A 12,173-nucleotide genomic window follows, 5' to 3' on the forward strand; every position below is an offset into this window, starting at 1 on the left:
ACAGTAAGTCAAAGAATGTCTTAAGGTTGTAAAAATTTTACCAGATCCACTGCCACAATTCACATTTTAGGATAACAGGATTCGAATTTAACAATAGGAAGATCCTCCCAGACCCACTCCCATAACGTGCATTCTAAGAACAGGATTAGTCAGGTTTTCAAGAAGGAAAACTTCCCTGGTGGCTCAGATGGTAGAGCATCTGCCTGCAATGCGGGAGACCAGGGTTCGATCCCTGGGTTGGGAAGATCGCCTGGAGAAGGAAATGGCAACCCACTCCAGTATTCTTGCCTGGAAAATCCCATGGACAGAGGAGCCTGGTAGGCTACACTCCATGGGGTCACAGAGTTGGAGAGGACTTCACTTTCACATTCAAGAGGGAGAAACTTCCCTCAAGCAGGATACATTGTTGTTATATAATATCCTTAGTACAGAGTTTGAACTGAGGTGTTTGTTGTGTAATCACCAGCCCTGGGCTTAAAGAAAGGAAAAAAAAAGTTTTATGTTACTAAGACTAAGGAATGTAGAGAAAAAAAGTCCTTTCTTCCTCCTTGAGAATTCCAGACCTCTTTCCCCCTCAGGAACCCCCCAACTTCTTATCAACCTGCCTAAGAATTGACTCTCTTATTGTAGTTGACTTTCTCAATACCTTATTGTGTTCAAGTGGGGTGTTAAAGCCCCCTACTCTTAAGTATTATTGTCAATTTCTTCTTTTGTGTCTGTTAGTATTTGCTTTATATTTTTAGGTGCTGTATAATGAGTGCATGTATGCTAATGAGTTTAATATCCTCTTTTTGTATTGTTCCTTTTATTATTATGTAATTCCCTTCTTTATCATTTGTTTTACAAGTTTTTTGTCTGATATGTATATTGCTACCCATACCTTTTCTGTTTGCTCCTGTCTCAATTTGTTGAAGTCAGCAGAGATGAGAGGTGGTGAATTACAAATGGGAGACTTATCTGGATAAGGCCTAGAGATAACAGTGTAACCTCCATTCAGATTTCAGTGGCCTGAACTCAAATCACATGTCCCAAACCTAATAACAAAAGAGCTGGAAAATGTGGTTTGGCTGTGTACCCAGGAAGAAGATAAACACATAGAAATACTGCTCCTGTAACAGTCCAGATTTTCTTTTAACAAACGTTTGTCTCTCATTCTTCCAATTTCATCCCCAGTGAATCAGTGGTCCAGTTAGTGATGCCCTCAGTGCTGAGACAAAGGTCTCTGCTTAATGTGTGGTCCTCTTTCTATTCTCAATTTGACTTTTTGGACCCATTAGTTTCTGCCCTAAAATGGTGAAGCAGAGGCAATATTTATTCCTTTTTGGAAGGAGTTAGAACAAGAGTTCCATTCTAGGCACTAATACACTGCAATTCTGAAATTTGTCTAAATAAACACTATAAAATTCTTCTATTCTGAGATCAGGCAGTTTCTTGAATAGGCCACAATTCTGTTGTCTGTGTATTTTTCTTTATCCAAACATCACTTTTATTAAGAGAAATATAACCATAGTACAGTGTTTAAACATTTTCTCTCATTAGATTGTTTGTCCAGACTTTGGAAAATATTAATAATTACTCTTCAACTTTACTGGTAGGACTGTAAATTGCTCCATGAAGAGCAAGTTAATAATACCTATCAAAATAAATGTCCATATTATTGACCCAGAAATTCCAGGAATTTCCCATGTACAATTGTACTTGCTTCCCTGGAAATGTATGTATTTGGTTTTGGTTACAATTTTTTAATAGCAAAAGATTTTAAATATTTAAATGTCACATTGATAGGTGGTTACTTAACCAATGGCATTGCCATCTAACGGAATATATCACGTAGAATTATATCATTTGGAGAAATCTATATATAAATATATATTTACATGGATTTCTTTTCTGTGTGTACATTATATTGATGGATACACAAAAAATTGATAATGCAGTTACTTTTTGAGAGGGGAACTCTGACTGATTAGTCACCATATATACATTGTTGTGCCTTTTATATTTTGATACATTTATTTGTATTATCTACTTGGTAGAAGTTGATGTGTCCAAATGACAAGTTAATTCCTGTTGATATTAATAGCTCAGATGATCTGCAAGAATTTTTAAGAGCAGTAAGACGAGACTGAAGTGATGTTTGAGAATAGTGAAAACCTAAATACATTTATTCTTAGAGAAACCAAAAAGGTCATCTGTAAATGCAGGTAGTTCCCAACAGAGAGAAGTTTGGGAATCACAGATTTATAATGTTTTAATAAAGCAAATAAACTGTTTATTTCAGAACACAAAAGATCTTCAAACTACACTTAATATCTTGAGCATTCTTGTTGAGCTGGTGTCAGCAGGTAAGTTTTTGTTTCCTTTGGTCTATTTCTATTTGTAAATAATGATCAAAAATGTATCATGTATACTTTGAAATTTTCTGATTCTCATACAGAGGCTATTCTGAGTGTTGGAATTTGGAAGCCAAAATGTCATACTCTTTGTTGTTACTTTGTTTTTGATAATCTTCCAGTGTCCCTCAAACCCATGTGGTTTAGAGCCTTGAACATGAGTTTTGCATCGATGTTTATTTACTGTCTGTGCTATTTTTTAATTAATATAAATAAAGTAAAATTTTATTTTGATGTTATTTGTTTGCTTTCTGAAGTCATCACTTTTACTTGAATGCTAACAAGGTGCGATATCTAATATGTTTTGGAAGAATTTGTGGTTTGAACAGATTTCTTTCAAAAAACTTTTTAGGTGGAGGTCGAAGAGCGAGTTTCTTGGTCTCCAAAGGTGGTTCACAAATATTATTACAGTTACTTATGAATGCCAGCAAAGAATCGCCCCTGAATGAGGAGTTAATGGTGCAGATTCATTCCATTCTTGCAAAGATTGGACCAAAAGGTAAGGGTTTCACTTGCATGACTATCAAGTGGAATGACTTTTGTTATGTTGGTTCTGTGTGCCTTGAAACTGGTAAACTTTAAAATCTAAGATTTTACTACTTATTCTTAGCCTTAGTTAGGAATGCTTTTTATAGTCAACTAGTGACCTCCACGAATTGAGGATCCTAAATTCCCACGTATTTCTATTGCATGTGATGGAAAAAGGAAGAAAAAAATGTGTCAGAATCAGAAATGTGTCTTGGTGTGTGTGTGTGTTTCCGGCATGTATGTGTTATAAAGGATACGCATAACATGAATATTGTTGAGGCTATCTGGCATGTATATGTTATAAAGCATACACATAACATGAATATTGTTGAGGCTAGAAGGAGGGAGTGTGGGTGGGAATGCTTTGACGAGCATAGATATAAAACGTGTTTTCTTTTCATTGTTGTTCAGTCGTTAAGTCATGTCTGACTCCTTGCGATCCCATGAATTGCAGCATGCCAGGCTTCCCTGCCCTTCACTACCTCCCTGAGTTTGTTCACACTCATGTCCATTGAGTCAGTGATGCCATCCAACCAACAGTGATAGTCATGTCTCAGTGCTTAAAAAGCTTACAAACTAGTTAAGATCAAAAGATATAAAAAATTGTAAGAGTGATTTATTACAATAGTAAGACATACAAAATATTGAAAACTACAAATTGAGAAAACATAGGCTATAAAACAAAGGAGGAAGCTGATTTAGGTTAGGTTAAAAGAGAAAAGCATTCTTTGACTAGAACCTAAGCTCAGTGTATAGTTGTCTGCCCAGAGATTGAAATGACTCTCTAAACTCTTCAGTAGTGATTTTTTAAGGGTTCTGCCATTGCCTTGTGGCTTTAAACTTTAAAGTATTTGGCTAAAATGCTTTTTCTAAAAAGTGTCTGAAAATGTGTATGCAGTTTGTATACTTATGTGTATTTCATGTGTATCTTTTTGTATTGTATGAATATTTAAATAATACTGTTAATAATCATTGTCTTAAGGTATCCCTGAGATGACTTTAATTTTTTAGGTGTCTTAGGGACCTTAAGACTTAAACATATATTCAGTTTATTTAAGAAACATGTTAGCTCTTTCTTATTTTTTTAAACTCTTATATTTGAGATTTAAGGGCTACTTTCTGAAATTTTTTTTGAAAACAAAAAATAAAATGAGAAAACCTTTTTGTATTGGTGAATACTGTTATATCATGCTTCCTCCTCTATTTAAAACCAGGTTATCTTTCTGGTGCTTTTCATTAAAGCATGAAGCTTTCGTTATCTTTCTTTTGCTTTAATTAAGATATTGTTTAATTTATATTTTTATTTCTTTAATGTCCCTTGTAAGTTGTAGTTCTTTTAATATTTTCCTCTATACTTCTAAATTTTTGCTGTTTCCTTTGTTATTTGTCCTAGTTTTACATTTTTATATTATTCAATTATATTTGAATTTCTTGGGTGATTTTCTAACTTTTTTATTTTTCCCTTATGAGCTGAGAATAATTTTCCCTTAGGAATATTAGGTTTCTTGACTTACATTTTCTGTTGTTGATGAAATAACTTTGCTTGATAGTCTTGCTTACTTTCTTTGTTAAAAATCTTAACATTCTTAAATTCTTGTTGCCCAGATTTTTTTTTATTATTTTAATCTCTTCCTAATAATGAAAATTAAGAACTTTCTTCTCTTCCTTTTCTTTGTTAAGAATTAGCTCCCTCTAGAAATTTATTTGATAATATTTTTTAGATTATTTTCTAATAAGCTGTTGTTTTTTCATTATATTGTTTTTTGGCTTCTCCAGTGGCTCAGCAATAGCAAACCTTTCTGTAATGCAGGAGCCATAGGCGACTCAAATTCAGTCCCTGGATCGGGAAGATCCCCTGGAGGAGGGCATGGCAACCCACTCCAGCATTCTAATGCCTGGAGAATCCCTTTGGCAGGGAGCCTTGTGGGTTACAGTTCATAGGGTTGCAAAGAGTCACTACTAAAGTGACTTAGTATGCATGCACACATATTATAAGTCAGAAAACAGTATAGTTAATATTAAGTAAATAATGTTGGTAATGTACATTTAGATTCTTTGCAATTCTCGTTAACCTTGTGATGGCATTCCTTTGACTGTGTTAAGCTGGAGAGACTTTCCTGTGTAGGGTGGATCAGTTAAGTTATTCCTTTCAATAATAATCTTAAGTGTTGGGCCACTCCAGTCTCTGTTGCCCTGCCCTGTCATCCTACCTGCCCTTTACTCCTTCTTTCAACGATGTTTTAAAAATGTAAGAAGTATTAAAATATATAATAAAGTGATTACAGCTTTAGTTATTTCAGGTCAACTTTATATTAATAGTTGATAATATGCATTCATAGTATTAATTTTAGAAATTCCATTTTTTATGACATTTTCATTTTATTCAAAAGTTACATAGGAGTAAATTATATTTGTTCATTTATTTTTAAACAGACAAAAAATTTGGAGTGAAAGCTAGAATTAATGGAGCTCTAAATATAACCCTGAGTTTGGTCAAACAGAATTTGCAGAATCATCGCTTGGTTTTGCCTTGTCTTCAGCTTTTACGAGTATATTCTGCCAACTGTAAGTATTTCAGAGAAGCTTTTAGTTAGCTCAATGTTGTGACATTAACACAAAATGAAAATTTTAAAGTACTTTAACTCAATAAATCTCTAAAAGTTGTGGACAAGGAATGAGAATATTTAATATGGCTCTTTGTAATTCTAACCACTCCCTCAAAGGTGATAAATGTAAGAAGGTGAGTTGACAAAGTCTTAAGAATTCTCATTAGTTCCCCCTATTTTTAAAGGTATGTAGTGAGGCTGATGAGTAGGCAGCCTGTGGAAAAGATGTTGAAGAATATCAGAGTATTGACAACTGGAAAAACTGCTGCACCTAATTGGATTTTTACAGAGAAGAGGAAAATTGAGAAGGAAGGAATGTGGTGGCATAGACACCTGGAGCTAATTATCTTTAGCAATCAATAGGGAAGTAGCAGAACCAGAAATAAATAGGACAGGAGCCTTTGAGGAAGCTGTAGAGAGCAGTGATCAGAGAGAGAGCCTCAGATGAAGTGTCTCCCAGCATAAACACACTCACACCCACGCCCACACCCACCCTCCCAGATGAAGTGTCTCACAACACACACACACACACACACACACACACACACACACACACACACACACACTCTCTCTCTCTCTCTCTCTCTCTCTCTCTCTCTCTCTCTCTCTCTCTCTCTCTCTGTGTCTCTCACAATATTAGGTCCCACACACACACACACACACACACACACACTCTCTCTCTCTCTCTCTCTCTCTCTCTCTCTCTCTCTCTGTGTCTCTCACAATATTAGGTCCCAACCCCTGAGGCATGGATTTTCTTTCTATTCCCTGACTATGGATATGAGATTGGAATGGTTAACGAGTTGCTTGAGATTGAGATTGTAGAGTACATTTTATTGTAAGAACATCATTGCAAAGTAATGGTAATCTCAGTGGTAGGTTTGTGTGTATGTGTGTTTATTTATCTATTATCAGTATCTATACTTTGAAAGTATAGCTAAAGGTGTGCTCAGAGAAAAATAGTTTTGAATACTTGAATACTTAACACTTAGGTAAATAAAAAGAGCATAAGGAAATTAATGAATTGGCTGTTTACAAAGAAATTAGGAACAGAGCAATAAACATAAGGAAAGTAGAGAAGTGAAATAGAAAAAATACATTATAAAATTTAAAAAAATTCATTAAAAAATAAAGCAATTGGATTAAAAATAGATGAGCCACTGAATTCCCCAATTAAGGAAAAAGACAAAACAGACTAAAATTAGAAGCAATAATGGAGCGATAAGCAGATACAGAGGAAATTAAAATCATCATAAAACTTCAGGAACTACATTTTTTAGGGCACTTTTTTCATTAAGCACCAGGAGGCTAGTAAATGGTATATCTATAATTTTTAAATAATATTTCTTCAAGATTGAAAATGTTAGGCCCAGTTTTCTGGTTAGGTAATTGTTTGCATGTTCTGTCTAAAGTTGTGACCTGTTTTTGCCTACTGCAGTCGCTTTAATTAAGGTCCTCATGACTTCTCACCTAGAACACAGCCATCTTTCCTACAGTGCTGTTAGATCTGACCTGCATCTAAAATCTGACCTGAAGATCTGATTTGTTGTTGCTTTTGGGCAATTCCCTATAGTTGAAAAAACAACTTCTAGGAACTTTCATAATTTATTTACTTCTTTTCCCACTTCATCTTCCCATTGGCATGCCTTTGAAATATCAACTAAGGTGGACTTTATGAGAGACACAGAGTTCACATTTACTTAAACAGTTTGTATGTTTTTCAGCCGTGTGCCACATGTATAAACATTTCTATCCACTGAAGTTTTTAAATCACTTTACATCTTTTTCCCCCTTCCCAGCTGTGAATTCTGTATCTTTAGGGAAAAATGGAGTTGTGGAACTGATGTTTAAAATCATCGGACCGTTTAGTAAGAAGAATTCCAGTCTTATGAAGTGAGTAAATGTTTTAAGTGTAAATAGAAGTATACCCTTTGTTATTTTGGGCCTTATCATCTTAATCTGTGCAGTGAAATGGTTGAGTTCAGTTGTGTCTAGGGTCCTTTCTTAGTTCTTAGTGATTTAATTATGATAAAGATTTTCTTTAGTATAAAGTTTAATCTTCAAAAATATATCAGAATTAGAAAACTAAATTTACAGTCTTATAGAAATTTAGACTTTGAATATTCCTAGATACTATAATAGGAAAAAAGACCTTTACAGAGTATCACTCATTCAGAAACATTTATTGAGTGCCTACTATATTCCCTACCCAATTTTATAATCTTTTGATGACTGTTTCCTTCATTCTCACAATTATCTGGATATATTTTAAATTTATATATTTCTTTTTTGTCAAATAATGTCATTCTTTTTCTTATTTGAGATACGTATATATATACATATATATATGTCTCAAAATATATATTATATATATTTATGTTTGTGTGTATATGTATAGATATATATACACACACCCACAAATATATATATAGATAGTTACATTCATTTGTGTGTCTTTCAACCTCTGAACTTGAAAGCATTTTCCAGTTATTTCATTATATTTAGTGCTTTCTTAAGCCATTTTAATGGTCATTCTTTTAAAAAAATTATTTTGGAATTTTTCAAAGAAGTATAGCATTTACATTATATTAAACTAATTATCTTGAATTATTTATATTAATTACTTGTTATATTCAACAATTATTAACATTCTGCCATTTTTGTTTCATTTGTTCCCCCCCACACACTTTTATTTGTGTTTCCTAAAGTATTTTTAAGCAAATCCAAGATGTTATTTACATATATATGAATTTCTGTAAGCAAGTACCAGGTATTTCCTCATTTTTCCCTTAAATACTTCATTATGTAACTCTGCTAAATAGGGACCTAAAAATAACCATAATGCTATAATCATACTCAACAAATTTATTGATTGCTTAACACAATCTAAAATTCTGTGTGTCTTCTCTAGTTATCTCAAAATGCCCTTTTAAAATTGGTTTGTTTAAAACAAAGTACTTATGTTATTATATTTACTTCATTATATTTAGGAAATTTCCAAATCTACACACAAATAGAATAATGAACCCTGATATACCCATCAGTCAATTTCAGCAATTGTCAACATTCTGCAATTTAAATTTCATCTTTCCCTTCTTTGTCTGCCTCCTATCGGTATGTTAAAGCAAGTATCAGCCATGACATTTATTCTGTTAATTCTTTAGTATTATCTCTATCAGACAGTTTTTCCTATTAGTGTTACCAAAGTATCATTTCTTTGTTCAACAATAGTAATAATTACTTTAATATCATCTAATATCTTCTGAATGTATAAGAAATGTCTTTTTTTCTTTCTTTTTTTTTTTTTTTTTACAGTTGTCTTGCTCAAATCAGAATCTAAATAAGGGCTCTACATTCTGTTTGATTGATAAGTCTTGTAATCTTTTGCAGTCAGTAACTATCCCCTGTCCCTCTGTTTTTTGTTTCTGATTTATTTGCTGAAGGACCTGGGTGACATCTTATAGAATGTCTCAACATAGATTAAGATGACTATATCCTGGGATCTTTTAACTTGTAGGTATACTCTTCAAATTTTTTGTAGACTGATGGAGCTTGAGGCTTGATTAGATTTTTTAAAAAATTATCAAAATATTTCATAGGTGGTGCTGGTTCTCTGTTTTGCATTACTTAAAATTGTTGAGTTGAAGTGGTCCATCTCCTTTCACCTAATCACTTAGCAATATTTCATGACATTGCTTAGATCCATTATTTCTTAAAAATGTGCGAAATAATGACTTTTCTAATTTTCTCATTCTTTTTACTTCTTTTAGTTGTGAATCTTTTATAAGGAAAAACTTGTCCACAATAACTATTCATAGGCTAAATTTTGCAAATGAATCAGGTTCAGAACATACCCAGTCTTTTCACCCTTTCTTAATAAAGGTGAAATATTTAGCTTGTTCCCTTCTTGAAAATGGGAGCTTACTTGCACATATAGTTATTTATTAAGTATTTGGTGGGATGACAACATATTTACTTATATAAAGATTATACAGTCTTAGAGCATCTGATGAAATGTGACAAGATAAAAGAAAATGATTGTATCACAATTAGTAAGACCAACTTCCAGAATAGGTGCAGTGAATGGACTCTGGAAGCAGGCAGAAACTGGATTTTCATGTTAGCTCTGTCTCTCACTGGCTTCATGATACGAAGTCACCTGACTTTTAAAACAAGTATTTATTTATAGCTGTGCTGTATCTTCGTTGCGGCACAAACTACTTTCTGGTTGTGGTGCACGGGCTTCCCATTGCGTGGCTTCTCCTGTTGCAGAACGTGGGCTCTGGTGCACGAGGGTTTCGGTGGTAGTGACAGGTGGGCACAGTAGTTGCATCCCCAGGGCTCAAGAGCACAGGCTTAATTGTTGTGGCACATGGGGTTAGTTCTGCGGCATGTGAGGTCTTCCCAGACCAGGGATCAGATCCATCTCTCCTGCAGCGGCAGGCAGATTCTTCACCACTGAGCCACCAGGGACGCCCCAGTTACCTAACTTTTTATGTCCCAGTTTCCTATTTGTAAAATAGTAGTATTTGTGCCTTTGGAGAAGGAAATGGCAACCCACTCTGTTGTTCTTGCCTGGAGAATCCTGTGGACAGAGGAGCCTGGTGGGCTGCCGTCTATGGGGTCGCACAGAGTCGGACACGACTGAAGCACCTTAGCATGCATGCATGCATTGGAGAAGGAAATGGCAACCCACTCCAGTGTTCTTGCCTGGAGAATCCCAGGGACAGAGGAGCCTGGTGGGCTGCTGTCCATGGGGTCGCACAGAGTCGGACACGACTAAAGCGACTTAGCAGCAGCAGCAGTATTTGTGCCTATATCATAAGATTGTTTTGAGGGTTTAGATAATTCCTGTAATTAGCATAGTGCCTGTATTAATGCAGTGTAATTAGTTTAGGTAAGCAGTGTAGTTTATGCCTTTCCTCTTTTTGATGTTTAAAGTACTTCATAATTAATTTTTATCTAATGACTATGATCTCCTACTTAAGATCTAAATTAACCTATTATAACCCATTACCAAATCTAATATAAAATGTTCCTAGGAGATAAGAACATTTTACAAGTATCTTTATAATATACAACATGATATATTTCTAAAACCATGTAGAAATCAGTGCGTCTAAACTTCGGAGAAAGGAATGTCATTATCTAAATTATCCCTTCACTCTTTCCTCTGTGTTTTAAAAAGAACACTTTTTTTTAACTTTACTTTAAAAAGGATAAAACATGCATTGACCAGACATCTATATCATGATTCCTTTATTATTTTGAATAATCATAGGGTCTCCCCCCGTAATTAAACAATCTCAACATCTAGAGCATTTGTGTCACAGTTCTTCCTGTCCTTAAATAGTACCCTGCATTTAGTTGAAGAAGATTGAGGATTATTATTTATGTTTGAAGAGCAATGCTTCCCTTTTAGATTTCCTTTCCTTTCCAATTTTAGGTTTTGGATTTAAACATTGTTAATCTACTAGGAAGCAACTCTGAATTTATTGTAACTCTGTCATTTTGAGTTTCCTTGTAGGTTTGGAGGGGCCTCCCCGGTGGTGCTAGTGGTAAGGAGCCTGCCTGCCAGTGCAGGAAACGTGTTTGGTCTCTGCGTTGGGAAGATCCCCTGGAAGAGGGCATGGCAACCCACTCCAGTATTCTTGCCTGGAGAATCCCCATGGACAGAGGAGCCTGTCAGGCTACAGACCATAGTGTTGCAAAGAGTCACACATGACTGAGCAAGTTAGCACACATAGGTTTGGAGGTTATTGCAAGGATTGACCTCCCAACTTAAATAACTTTATGAGTACCTGGGGCTTAAGCTTTTCCCCCTTCACTGCTCTCAAATGAATAAACCACAGACTGCTTTTAAAGTCACTGTTAGCTGTGTTATTCTGTGTAGGACTTACGGAGATTGGAAAAACATGTGAGGAAGTATAAAATATTGGTGCTGAGAAATCCTAATTAACATAATAAAATTGTGCATTTCAATAAATATTTTTCTGTAACTTTTTGTTGACTATATTATAAATTCATACAGACTTATAAGTGACATAGAATTTCAGAAATTCCTTTGTGCTGAAGTTTTAAAAAAATCTTTAAAATAACATCTTGGTGAGACTATCAAGATGACTTTACACCAAACTTCATAATTTCTTTTAATCTAGTGGAGCTATGGAACAGGCATGATGGGAAGAAGGAATTGGGTGCATATCCCAGTTTTGCCAGTGTGAAGAATGAGCATCAAGAAAGAAACATATAGTGTAAGGCTTAGAAAATGTCAGAGCACTTTTGTTTGGTAAACATGTGTTGTAAATAACTGCTAGTAGGGAGAAACATGTTTCTGAAAGGGCACTTAAGATTTTTTAAATTTTAATTTAGAGAAATGCAAATCAAAACTGTAATGAAGTGTCACCTCACACCAGTCAGAATGGCCATCATCAAAGAATCTACAAATAATAATTGTTGGAGAGGGTGTGGGGAAAAGGGAACACTCCTGCACTGTTGGTGGGAATGTAAACTGGTAACAGCCGTAGTGGAGAACAGTATGGAGATTCTTTAAAAAACTAGGAATAAATCTATTAACACCATATGACCCAGAAACCCTGCTAGTGGGCATATACCCTGAGAAAACCAGATTCTAAGAGACACATGT

At 34.7% G+C, this 12,173-nt stretch overlaps 1 protein-coding gene across 6 annotated transcripts in view; it reads left to right on the plus strand.

The window, feature by feature from the left end:
• AGTPBP1 (ATP/GTP binding carboxypeptidase 1) overlaps nt 1-12,173 on the plus strand; it is a 205,940-nt gene that overhangs the window by 61,290 nt on the left and 132,477 nt on the right. For all 6 annotated transcript variants that reach the window (XM_070459534.1, XM_070459537.1, XM_070459538.1 and 3 more), the window contains 4 exons: nt 2,282-2,345; nt 2,746-2,892; nt 5,355-5,486; nt 7,327-7,420. In XM_070459534.1, the coding sequence (XP_070315635.1) occupies nt 2,282-2,345; nt 2,746-2,892; nt 5,355-5,486; nt 7,327-7,420 (437 nt within the window). The remainder of the gene's footprint in view (nt 1-2,281; nt 2,346-2,745; nt 2,893-5,354; nt 5,487-7,326; nt 7,421-12,173) is intronic.

The sequence above is a fragment of the Odocoileus virginianus genome, chromosome 31 (assembly GCF_023699985.2).
Source record: "Odocoileus virginianus isolate 20LAN1187 ecotype Illinois chromosome 31, Ovbor_1.2, whole genome shotgun sequence".
Classification (NCBI taxonomy): Eukaryota; Metazoa; Chordata; class Mammalia; order Artiodactyla; family Cervidae; genus Odocoileus; species Odocoileus virginianus.